Genomic DNA, 13105 nt, shown 5'->3' with positions numbered 1-13105 from the left:
ACCGTCAATTTGATAGAGCGCCCTCTTGAGTCATCTCTTCACAACTGGCCCTGCCGCGCGCGCCGTGTCAACCGCGCGAGTCGAGTACCGCCGTACAGCTGCATGCAAGGAGTTGCATTGCGGTGGTGAGAACGTATCGAAATATAATCCGCCTATTTCAAATGGTAATTTGTCTCACAAATTCCATATTCACGTGAAGAAGTTGGTCACTACGAAAATGTAAAGTTGAGTAAACCATGAACAGGTTCCTTTACAAGGTTAATGAAAAGTTTGGAATTATTTTTTCATACACATTACCGCCGTATCGGTATGCTGCCTCCAGTCAGTGGAAAGTTAGGCAAAAAATTGACCGTAAGTGGGAAGTTACGAGTTAGTCAACATTTTCTTGACCTGACAGCAAAGTTAGGCAAAAGATTTCCTCACCATTGCAGGCCCAACAGACAGAGCTAGCCTAAGACAAGCCTTCAAAAAAGAATCAGAGAATCATGCATTTATGGTCAGCCGATAGTTATTTAAACTGGATAGCTTGCTGGCTTTGTGATAGACACTGCTGCTTGGCCAAAGAGGAAATTTAGTATGTTTCATGACCGTAAATATCAGGTGGATGAATGGGCAGCAAAGCACATTTTCATCATGACCACAGCACAGGTCTTTATCCTTGATTTCACAAGTGTGAGACTCAAGTAGGCCTATTTCAAGTTAGCGTCATGCCAGCTCACACCCACATGAGATTAGTCACGCCAAAAAAAAAGATTGAAAAAAAAAATATATGAAGAATGAATGAGAAACTAGTTTACCCAAAGCTCTAATTTCTATGTCAATCTTGTCCTTACCAACCAATAACGTCCAAGGACAGATCCAGAGTGAGGGACAATGGAGGCTATGGCACTCCCCCCCCCTCCCCCATTTAGGGAAATGAAAGGCAATTGTTTTGGTCAGTTTCATTCCCTTTCCTTTAAAAGGCATGTGAAAAGACCCAAGAAATAGCCTCAACTTGACTCTCACATAGGCCGTAATAAAATTCCTAATTATCAGCCCCAACCCAAAAAGTCCCCCCCCCCGCCAAAAAAAAGAAATATGGTTCTGTGTCCATGCTTGATCATTAAGGGTTTCTGGCAAAAATGAACAATTTAATGAGCTATTACTGGTCACAAGAAGCAGTAATTATGTGGGACTGGACACTGGTTTAACAAGAGCTTCCAGAGCCAAGGTCAAGTCTATATGTGTCCATTTGCAGGCCATGCCTTGATTCCCCCCACACACACACACCACTAGTGCACTCCCAACCAAGTCTCAACCTAATCTCTTCCGTTTGGCAGACCATACGTGACTGCAATAATCATTCTTGACTAGTCTTCTAAATAAAGTTACATGAGCCAACGGCTTCTTTATTTAGTTCATATGGTACACCACATTACGGTCATTTACTGTAACTGTCAGACTTGAAAAAAGGTTAATGCTAACAATTTAACATAATAGTGAGGATATAGTAAAACTTGAGGCCAAGTGTTTCTTTATGTACAATAACACATTTTATACCCTTGTGTTGGTTCCAAAACATGTATTCTTGAGAAACACCTAAGTAGTGTTAAATACTTAGGGGTAACAATCTGGACAAAAGCGAAATCCTCCGCAAATCCTCCACAAATAACATCCAACAACCACAGGTTTTGTAACAGTTGGCAATGACATAAGAAACTAGTCATCCCTGTTGGTGGCGATATTTATAACCGACCTAACATAGGTCATTTCAACACAACGGAGCAGCTCGATGGCATGCATGCTGCTCACACATACATTTGTAACACAGCTGCCTGGTCAGATCTGTATTGCAGAGATCTTTCAAGATAAAAGTACTACACCTCAGCTATCCAGACAAGGTCAAACTATTTTTAGACACCAGTCCCAGCCATGATTCATTCAACGTACATGTACAGTAGACACCAATTTGGTCTATACATGTGACTGGCTCGAGGCTATAAGCACTATGGCATGGTTTGCTATGTTGGGCGATGGCAATGGCAAGTGGCTGCAGGTTTTTCCACTTTTGAATCTTTAGTATATGCTGTGATGAAACATTCAAAATGGTTCACCAAGTTTGATCACAATAAAACTGTTTTAAACTACAATTACGCAAGAAAAAGCTTTAGCCTGTCCAAAATATGAATTTTGCCTATTTTTTTCAGCAGTCGTGTGATTCCAAACCCTCTAAAGGATTTGAGAATTACATGTATATGCCTTTGAAATGGAAACATGCGATTTAACAAGGCAGAAATCTTCTAAGGTTAATTTATCCAAGCCTACAGCGTACGTAGGGTCCGGGTTAGGAAACTATTTTTAAAAATGTCTTGAAACGTTGCACATTTCCATTACTTTGTATGAAAATAACACACTAGAAAGGAAATTACTTGTTTCAGTTACGGTGTATAAAAAGAGCCATCAAAATGTAGCAGATTATACCGTGAAATCCATGGAAACATGAACACGCCAACTAGTCATGATTTTGGAGAGGAAGTCCAACGGAAGAGACGTCTGTGATTATCTGTACTTGCTACCTGGTCCCACGAGGCAGGGACGGAATGGAAACCTGGGACTATAAATAACTTGGATGACACAATCAAAGAGATGGATTTTAAATTCTTGGTAGCACTGTACTTGATAACTACAGCTGCATTTGATGGTCTCATTTCCTAGTAATGTATTTCAGTTCATTTAAGTCAATCTACGTTCGTTTATCTTCATTTTAAGGGAATTTTGGCATAATTTCTTCATATCGAGTTTCCTTTTACCAATAAATTGTCTTTACCACAGTACTGTTGGCAACACTTTCGAAGGAAAAAGTTAACATGCTTTTCACAATTCCTCGTGTTAAAACCTGATGATGTTCTTGGTAACCTGGTGCACTTGTGCACTGCCCACCTACTCTAATAATTCAGGGCAGAATCTACCATGAGAAATGAGTGATGCTTGGCGTTTCGGCCTCACCTCGCCTCTACACTGTAGGAAAGCAAAGCACAGCCGTTATTGTTTAAACATTAATGCCCCTCCCCCTTTTACACGCAGCTGCCCACATGGACAGGGGCGGTCTTTATTTACATTTTGGAACATACTGGTACTGACTTCTGCACTGAAGAGAAAAAAAAAAAAACCACTTAATTCATGAAGCAGCACCAGTCTGGGGCAGACTGTGGAAAGCATTACAATGTACTCCACTTTACTGTGCTACATGTATGTTACATTCTGGGCTCCATCATCTACAGGTGAGTTTGAAATTTTATGCTACTTGGCATCCCTTGGATCTGGCAGGATCGCTCTGAGCTGTCGCCCTCTGTTTCACAGATTGGCAGTCTTGGACTCGCTGTACAGTTCTCACTCGGCGATGTCATAAAAACCTGATGCTGAACGTGATAAGGGTTCACTGCTTCCACTTTTCTTAGGTTTAAAAAAAAAGTCTGGACAGACCACTGGCTGTCAGAAGTGAAGTCACTGTCCTCTATATTGCCACAATCTGTAGATCGGGAAAGGTTTTTTTCTGAATGATGGGAGCAGTTGAGACTGGTTCCCTCTGCACATGACAATGTAGCTAGGGTTCAGCGACCAGTGTGTAGCTTCACTTTTCACTTCACGTCGACAGCTCGGAATGGCCAGTGAGTTGCCCAGACTTTTTTCCACAGAAATCAGTGGCTGACACCACCAAATGAACTTACGTTCATTTTCAGACTGGTTCCTTGCCATCCACTTCACTTCACAGGCTACTCAGTAACGGAAGTAACTAGCCTGCCTCACTTCCTTAATATAATACACGTTACCAAAGGTTAACACTGACATGCAAATACCCTTTCATTGGTCCTCTATGTTACACAGAGCCTGTGTTCTACAGACAACATGGGGAGAAATAAGGATTTATCACTGGGTATTTCAGAAGTTGTCTTCATAACGTACTGCTGATCAAACAGTGATGACATATCCGTACGGTTGAAGCGTTCACTGTATTTGATCAGCCTTCTCCTTAAAAGCCATGCACTGGCTATCCTCAATATCACTCTGCCTTTTCGGCTGCATCTTTGCCTTAAGATATGTACTTTCACAGATTCCTTTCAGATACAAAGAACCACCCTCCATCAAAGCAGGCTCCCCACGTTATAGGAGGGAGCTTTGGAGGAGTCTAGCAACCTGATGTTTGGTGAGGTTATTCATGCCTCCTCCGCACTCTTCAGAATGAGAATGGCATTGTAGATCTTGAGCGCCGGCCCGAGTTTGATGGTCATGATCTTGACGATGTCCGTCTGCGTCAGAAGCAAGAAGGCCTCGCCATCGATTTGCTGAGGGGAAAAAAAGGGGACAAAAATAGGAAAATTTGCAAAACATGCCTTGCTTTTGTACCTCCAATTCAGCAGCATCTAGGATCTGGAGTACGTTAGTTTTGTTCCAGTGTTAAATGTTTGAAAAATCATTTTGGCACTCTGGACAGAGCTGACGAAGACAAAGATGAGATCTGTAACCTCCCCTTGGAATTCTTGAATCAACATCCACAAACTCTCTCTGGAAATTTTTCCGAATCTCATCTTCGTCATCGTCTCCTGACTTCCCCTGATTCTGCACCCACGTCTAGGAAATTCAGACTCAATAAGAAATCGTGTCTTGCTGAAGAGGCATCGAACAGTATGCTTTCAACTAAACAAATGAGGTATTGCCATTCAGTCTGAACACTACAAGTGGTTTCAATGTACGACGGGAATGAAGAAAAACCCGCTCTCTCTCGCTTTCTCTCTCTCTCACCTCCTCGGCAAACTTGGAGGCGTGGTCGCCGCAGCCCGGCAGCTTCCGCACAAAGTCGGCCACTTCCTCCGTGGACCACTTGGCCACGGTGCTGCAGGACAGGTTGGCCAGGCCGGGCAAGAGCTTGGAGTGCTGTTCCCAGCAGAGGGGCAAGTCCCTGGCCGGGTTGGGTGACATGGCAGACATGAAGACCGACTGGTGCAGCTGGTGGTGGAGGTTGGTCTTGGACGATTCTACACAAAGGGGAAGAACGTCTGGGATTATTAAAGCAGGGACAGAGACAAGAGAGGCACAGTTGTAGTTGAGGCCTCTTAAGACCATCACAAGACCCCACAAGACTATCGCAAGACCATCACAAGACCCTACAAGACTATCTCAAGACCATCACAAGACCCCACAAGACCATCTCAAAACCAACACAAGACCTCCAGTCTGAATTCAAGTCACAATTCAAATGAACTGCAACAAAAGCATTCCTTTTGTCAATGTTCACCCTGTTACTTGTGACTGGTCTTGTGTCTCATCTCGTGTCTGTTCTTGTGTCTAGTCTTGTGTCTGGTCTTGTGATGGTCTTGACTACAACACCAATGAGAGGGACAGCATAAAAAAAAACAGATGTCCATTTGAAACATCTCGCTTGATTTGCTGAATACCCATTGCGAAATTTAAGAAGTAAAATCTAAACCCTGCTGTCTCACAATCGCCTCTTAATTCCGTCCATGATTTTAGTCCAACAAGAGCCAATCAAAATTCATTTCACCACAACAGAGGCACAGCAGAACCTCAGAGGGAGGTTCATACCCTACCAGGTGAAAGCGGTGCTTCCATCCTGAGACAACTGAAAGCTTCCACCATACTTTTTTCTTCCCAACCCCTCGCAGAGTTCTGGGCCTTGTCTGACTTACTTGACTGAGGCTACGGCTACTTCTAATAAAGTTGTGTGTGTAATTTCAAGACCAGTATTCCCATCATGGCCTCACATGTACAGAAGAAGTAAGATTTTGTATAGACAGCAATACGATTGAGACTGAATAATAATTGTTGGCAATGACATTATCATGCAAGGTTATATAATTGACTCTTCTCTAAATGTACTATTTTTCTCCATTGTGTGGGCTCAAAACTGCTCTTGTTCAGCACAGTCATTTCTTGGACTTACTTTCATCCTTGTCTGGGTGGGATTTCTTCTTTTTCTTTTGTGGCAAGAGAAGGGAAGTGCCCTTGTGCCTGTTTAGATGAGAAATACAATCCATAAATTACAAATGACGCCGCAGACAGGGAGCGTCTGCTTAACAAAAATGACTGTTATGCTTTGATTGAGAACAAAAAGCTAAAGGAAGAGAGAACAAAACGCAACTCTGACAGCTCCAGAAATTTGCCTTGCTAATTTTTTACCACAGCTTTCTTGTTCCACAAAGATTTAATTTTTTAAGTCGGTGATTCGACCACGAGGTCATCTAAGTGGAACGTTGATAGCTTTAATCACAGGAAAAAAATGACAAGGTAAGTGATTAATGTCTGTGTCAATACGGGTGATTCACAATAGTGCACCTCCAAGAGTTTGCAAGGCATTGACCAATCACAATGCCCAAAATCTGTTGACCCAATGCGCGTTTGGAAATGGTCGACAGATTTCACGCATTATGATTGGTCAATGTGTTGCAAACTCTTGGAGGCGCACTATTGTGAATCCCTTGTATTAAACAAACAGAAAGTGCAACACAACTTGCAACTGTCACTGAAAATGCTTGACACAGGTTAAGACAAGGGATCACTGAATACATTATAGTCTTTGATTTCAACTTTTTCCACATTTTCTTGATCTTCGGCCCAACCACTCAAATTTTCAATCTCACACACAATCTGAACACACATACATTTCTATCAATGCAAAAAGTGAATTTTGAATTATTTTTCCTGGACCTACCTACCAACATTTAAAACTAAAAATCCATCTTTAAATCGATCATTTTCAACAGCTCCAAAGACACAGAGGTCTTCTTACTTTCGCTTGCCCCTTCCCAGGGCCAGGGGCAGTGGGGGACGGCCGGGACCCCTGGGGCTGGGCGAGGGGGAGGGGTTCACCAGTTTGCCCTCCCCACCGTTCACGACGTTCAGGTTCTTCTCGTTCAGTGGGCAGCCAGACAGCTTGTGATGGCCCGAGTATTTGCCCGTCACGTGGCCGGAGCCATCGCAGCCAGGGGTGGGGCATTTCCTAGTTAAAAAAAAAAGGGGGGAAGCGCATTCAAAACATTCAAAGTGCAAAGTTTGATTACAAAAATTGCCCGCATTTATGACCTTCCAGATAAGTCAAGTACAGCTGCCTGCAATTCGCTCTTTGCACGCTGCCGCCATAGGCATGCAGAGCCTGGAACTGGCAACTTGTACAGTCACGTCAGAATTGCGCCAACGCAGCTTTTTTCAATCGCATGCACGGGAGCACTGAGCCAGCTTAGTGATTTGTGTAAAGCTGCCAGACTGAGGCTCTGCGTGCCCATGGCGGCAGCCGGCAAAGAGGGCATACAACAAGTGTCCCTTCAGACAAATTTGTATACTCAAAGTTAACGACTGTATCAGCAACTGACAAAATTCATACTCCAAGTTAACGACTGTATCAGCAACTGACAAAATTCATACTCAAAGTTAACTACTGTATCAGCAACTGACAAAATTCCAACGTATTGTTTTTCCACTCTTTTGAAACCAGATATAGATGCCATAGGGTTCAAGGAAAACTTCTTCATCAGAAATCCATCTATACCGCAAAAGCTATGGATTTACGGTATCAACTGAAGTAAACCAACTTGCTTAGGGACACAACCTGATGACAACCGGACAGAACTCCAAGGACCAGTGAGTTCAGACTCCAGTGCAAAGGGGCCACATGAAGAGGCTCTATGCACAGTTTGCTATTATAAACTTGGACGCTGCACTTTCTTCCACCAACTCACTTTGTCTCTGGTGATTCGGCCGGTGACTTCTTCCCGTCCTTTGACAATGACTTGGAGCCTGTGTACAGTCGATCGATCAAGGTCGTCTCCTTGGCCATATTCAGGAGGGAGTACGGGCAACCAAAGGCGCTGCCAAGTCAACAAATTACACCACAAGTCTGTGAAAGTTGCACATGTACGGCTACGCCAAGGACTTCCAGTTGTGTATACCGTGCAGAACATAAGCACAAAGGGTGGATGGGGGGAGGAGGTGAATGAGGGTTCCTCAGGAGCCCCCTCAAAAATCGTTTTTGAAAATAATGAAAGGGTTTTTTGGGGTCATCATTTCCCGTCCTTCCAACACCATGTGGAGAGTCCCACAATATAGCCTCACCCATCAGAGCGGCAATAAAAGGTTGCATGAAAAATGTCAAAATTTGTTTGGCCCCCCGGAAAAGTTAGTTCTTGATGTGCCCATGACAAACGCGTGCAAGATTCTCTGTTAAATATTCATTCAGGGCTTGAAAACTGGATTTGGAAACTTTGCCCACAGAAGTTTCTGCACGTAAAAGGTACAAAAACTATTTTATGAAACTGAAACAAAAGGCTTCTAAAACACTCTTCTGTCTGACAAGCAGTGATATAGGGGACTAACTATCTTAAAAACACGACTGAGCCGTAACGAAGCGACAAACCTGTGATGTCCAGTGTATTTGGCCCCCTTGATGTGACCCACTCCATTACATCCTGGGGTAGGACAACCAGCTTGCCTGAAATACCGAAAGAGGGAAAACCACAGGGTCAAAGGTTAAACCAGTCTTCAAAAAGATCCGAGGTCAAACACAGGAAAAGGGAGCGTTTGTTCAGGATGATTTTTTAAGGAACAAAAGCTGTCACTGCATCTCCTAACGAGTTCTCGTGCACCTGGTCAACAGAAGAGATAACCATAGCTGCCCACTCCACCAACATGAGTTTGCTGCCTTTGCACTCATGATTCAACAATAATATGTGACCCACGCCGTCATAAGGCCATTCTTTTCAGAAACTTGACTTCCGTTTGCATTTAATAGAAAGAGCAAGCTCAGCTCCCTGTTTGATGTGTTCACTCATTTAAGCATCCTCATGAGTGGATAAAAGATGTTGACGGTTCGTGTTGATTTCCACACAGAAGGAATTTTTCAAAGGCCTGTTTACTCCAAAGTGGTTTTGGTGACTTGTGACTCATCTTCACAGAGCAGGTCACCTATCTGCCCTGCGCAGGAAAACAGATGATGTTGTCAGTGAAGGGCAGAAGCCGCAATATAAGAGATGGTGCGATTTCCCATCCAGCGTCATCCCTTTGGAGGGGACGCTCCACATGAACGCATGAGTTCATACATACTTAAAACAAGTTTTGACATTTTAAAATTTACTTTGGAGTTTCTGCATGCGAGTATACCACGTCTTATTCTTAGAGATAATAACACAAGATATGAACATTATAAACCAGCACTGTAAATCATTGTATTTTTTTTTAGCACAAAAGTTTGCTTTTATTTTTGGGACTCGAGTCTTATTAACTTTCACTCATGTCGGGTCTTCTGAGGGGCTTGAGTCAAAATGAGTCATTTCCTTGCAGTGACTCAAGTCAAGACAAGTCATTTACCCATCGGGACTCGAGTCAAGTTGCCAAAAGTGCAACATGAGGCAGACTCGAGTTGAGTCATTACAACTCTGAGTACTTCCACACAGAACCGACATACTTACCCTTGGTTGGCGACCAGCTGGGAGGGCCGGATGGGAGGGACCAGCGGGTGGCCTGTCTTGTTGCACCAGCCCACTGGGTGCAGGTCAGGACTGTCGTCGTCCACCATGATGTCATAATCGTCCGTCCAGCCATCAAAGTGTAGCCTCAGCCGGTGGCCATCCAGCTCAGCCACCGTGGCCGCGCGGATAAGGGAGGGGTTGCGCATGTCCACTGCCTCCAGCCGCATGCCGACTTCGAAGCCGACAGGTGGCCGCTGAGATTGATGAGCATACAGACAATTAAAAAGCAACTGATCAGTTCAGTGAGATGAGATGGAGTGCACTGTGTCCCCCGTGGTTGAATGATCTGTGTTTATTCTAAGACATTTCACCACCTTCTTCTATAACACATTAGAAGTGCGCAGAGCATGCCCTATAAGAACACCTCAAAACCCCTTTTTCATGTCTGAGGTTTGGTCAGAGGTGGTATCATTTACCAAGCTGCAGTATTTCGGTGGACCATTGTTTGTGCAACAGCAAAGCTTCTGGGTCTGCCTAACCGTGGACAATACACAGACTGAAGATCAAGTCCAACACAGTGAGTAAAACCAAAATGGACAAAAAAAACCCTGCCATGATCATTTTACAAGCCGTTGAACTTGATATAACTGAACAAGCTTGTGGCAAACCTCATGACTACTTACCGGTTTGAATGCTCTGGTTGGCACAGCAACAGACTTCGTTCTGGCCAAGTAGTCTGCCCATGTGAAGTTGACGATGTCTTCATAGTCTGTGGTGAGATGTTTTAATCAAGTAATAGCGATTAAATATGTCTGAATTTCAGGAGGCGTCAGATTGTTTAGCCTGAATCACTAAACCTAATTCAAAAAGTGATGACACCCTAAACGATGTAACATTCATTTTTACAAGTGCTGAATGAACATGGTTCCCAAAATATACCATTCAAATAAACATGCATGCATGCTTGTTGAAGAAATACGTGTCTTGAAAATTGACATGAAGTAAACTAAAATGACTTGGCCTGACAAAAACAACCAAAAACACTTAAGACTTGGCATTTAATGTTATTTCGCAACTAAATTTGAATTAGGAAACTGGCTTGGTTACAGCACTGATTTTGTAAGGTTTTTTTTCACAGTATCATGGTATTTTACTTAATTCCGCAATGACGTATCTGAGACGATGAGAAACTGAATATCAGAACAAGGTAAAGTCAGTATAGTTACCGTTGGGCGGAGACAGGATTTTCCCGTTTTCTTCGCACCAGCCCACGGGGTGGATGTAGGGCGAGGAGGAGTCGCACCAGTAGTCGTACGTGTCCTCCCAGGCGTCAAAGTGGATGAGGAAACGGCTCTCCATGATATTGGCCACGGTGGCCACGCAGATCAGGGAGGGGTTCTTCTTGTCGATGGCCTCCAGCTTCATGCCCTTGCGGAACCCCTGCGGGGTCACGCAGTCCTGAAGAGAGAGAGAGCAAGGAGGGTGATGCTTCCTTTAGGACAGAACTTTCCTCGGTATGATGGTCAGGAGGGTCAACGACAGAGATGAAGCCGCATTTTTTGGGGGGGGGGGAATGAAATTTCGCCAGACTTTTTGCAATGAAAATCTGAAACAAAACCTGGGCTTGCCTGGGTTTTCCGAGCTCCACTTCTAGCATTTTAAAAACCAGTGTCTCATCAAGCCCAAACGGGCACAAAGCCTGCTCCAGCACGACCCCAGCTAAATGAAACCAAGGGATTAGCAAGACAGTAGCGTTCACACTTGGCCAATCTGGGATTGGGACAATTATACACAGGCTCCGTACCAAACAACTCAAGAGGCCAAAAGATGAATGCAGGCCACCAGGGTTGATATTGGTGTCAGATAGGACCAAAGTATGTGGGTCATCGGGAAAATAGGAAACACCATTTCTTACATTCTCGTAGCTCTTGAACAGTGACCTTGGAGCCGCTTGTGACTTTGTCATCTTGAGGTAAGAGCTCCAACTGAAGTTGTCAGCCGTGAAGCCTGCCAGAGTGTGAAAGATAACAAATACTCAGGTGTTGAAAGAGATCCACAGACACCTGCTCCGAGTAAGTCGGTGGGTGATGATGCCCATTACCCGGGATAGCCCCAATTCAGAAACTGGAGTAATGTACGATTCCTCCATCGTCGTTACCGCAAACAGCTTTATATGTGCCTCAATGTAGATGTAAAACAATGCAGACCTTTGCAACACATGCAATGTGCACACAAAAACAAACATATATAGAATTCAAGAAACGCCTTTCAGGGGGGCACAGGCCACGTCCAAATCACTCGGCTGCGGCTATGCACTGCACACGACTCTATGGGCACTAGCTGCAGCCGCTATCATAGACTTGTGTGTAATTTCAGGCTGCAGCCAAGTGATTCAGACAGGGCCACACAAACAGAAAGCCTGCTTGCCCAACTAGCACAACACAAAGCATACTTGGCAGTACTCTCACCATTCCAAATTAACGCACAGGCCCACTTATCACAAAAAGAACAAAAACAACGCAGGAAGCAAACTTAGGATAAGAAAATAAAAAGGCCAAACTTTGACATTAGCAGGAGACAAACTGACACCAAAGTTAATCTGGGTGGAAAATCAGATAGCAAAAAAAACACAAAACACATTCCCAGAAATATACATGTACATGTATTTGCAAGTCAAGTACATCATGCACGTTCATCAATAAAAATTCCAGATCTGTCCTCTCTGTGCATTTTCACAATCTCAAGGCTGAAAACACTAATAAAGAAATAGCTTGAACCACTTCATGCTGGCCAGGACAGGAGAAGCAGAACCAGTGCCCAACTTACCTCTGCCTATTACATGAGCAGTGCAATTTTTTTTTTAACAACAGAAAAAAACAGAGAGAAAGTGCCTGTTACGATGCTGGGCTTGGAGGAAAAGCGCTGTCGGCAAAGGACACAACTGTCCAGTCAACAGGGTCAAACACTTGAGTCATGGCCACTTTACAACATCAAGCTATTGCCGGAGACCAGGACGCCAAGGTTGCAAAATACAAAGAACTACATGGTATATGTTCACTTTTTCCTTTCAAAATGATTTCACTTACAGTAACAGCACAAAATTTAAAGCAATATATAACCCGACTCGTTTTGGTTTAAACTCTGTGGATAAACTGTTTAAGAGCACACTGAAACCAAGATAATTTTTACCATCTGAGGTAACTCTAGATTTCTGGCAAGCATGAAAACCTCGTAGGTACTCTTTTCTTTTCTGAATTTATTGAATTATTACAGGAAATTGTTAATGCTAATTAGAACATTATATGTGGTTTCCCCCAGTTTAGGACAAATCAGTACCAAACGGGAAACTTTGGCCCGACGAAAAACTGACAAAAGCTGGGGGGGGGCAAGGTACCAGACTGACCAACCTTTAGGGTACTGCAATTTGTGGTTTGTCCTCTCACACCAGCCGGCCGGCTGGATGTCTGGCGAGTCGGCGTTGACCCAGAAGTCGTAGCACTCAGAATAGCCATCAAAGTGCAGCCGGATACGATAGCCCCGGACTTCGGCCACCGTCAGGACGCAGAAAAGGCTCGGGTGCTTGGGGTCGATGCCCTCCAACTTCATGCCCACCTTGAAGTTGTTTTTGCCGCTTGGGAAGGCCTGTGTGG

At 44.0% G+C, this 13105-nt stretch overlaps 1 protein-coding gene across 2 annotated transcripts in view; it reads right to left on the bottom strand.

Moving 5' to 3' along the window:
* Positions 1-1362: 1362 nt before the first annotated feature.
* Positions 1363-13105, bottom strand: part of LOC110979530 (lethal(3)malignant brain tumor-like protein 4) — a 38879-nt gene continuing 27136 nt past the window's right edge. For both annotated transcript variants that reach the window (XM_087148843.1, XM_022235444.2), the window contains exons 9-19: positions 12863-13097; positions 11371-11462; positions 10682-10913; positions 10139-10224; positions 9456-9709; positions 8405-8479; positions 7731-7859; positions 6785-6994; positions 5939-6006; positions 4780-5012; positions 1363-4322 (exon numbers count right to left, since the gene is read on the bottom strand). In XM_087148843.1, the coding sequence (XP_087004969.1) occupies positions 4194-4322; positions 4780-5012; positions 5939-6006; positions 6785-6994; positions 7731-7859; positions 8405-8479; positions 9456-9709; positions 10139-10224; positions 10682-10913; positions 11371-11462; positions 12863-13097 (1743 nt within the window). In that variant the 3' untranslated portion in view covers positions 1363-4193. The remainder of the gene's footprint in view (positions 4323-4779; positions 5013-5938; positions 6007-6784; positions 6995-7730; positions 7860-8404; positions 8480-9455; positions 9710-10138; positions 10225-10681; positions 10914-11370; positions 11463-12862; positions 13098-13105) is intronic.

Source organism: Acanthaster planci, linkage group LG18, assembly GCF_054643075.1.
Source record: "Acanthaster planci isolate LZ-2023a linkage group LG18, COTS_SCS, whole genome shotgun sequence".
Classification (NCBI taxonomy): Eukaryota; Metazoa; Echinodermata; class Asteroidea; order Valvatida; family Acanthasteridae; genus Acanthaster; species Acanthaster planci.
The sequence above is the reverse complement of the archived record's forward strand: the minus strand, read 5'-3'. Positions and strand labels throughout refer to the sequence as shown.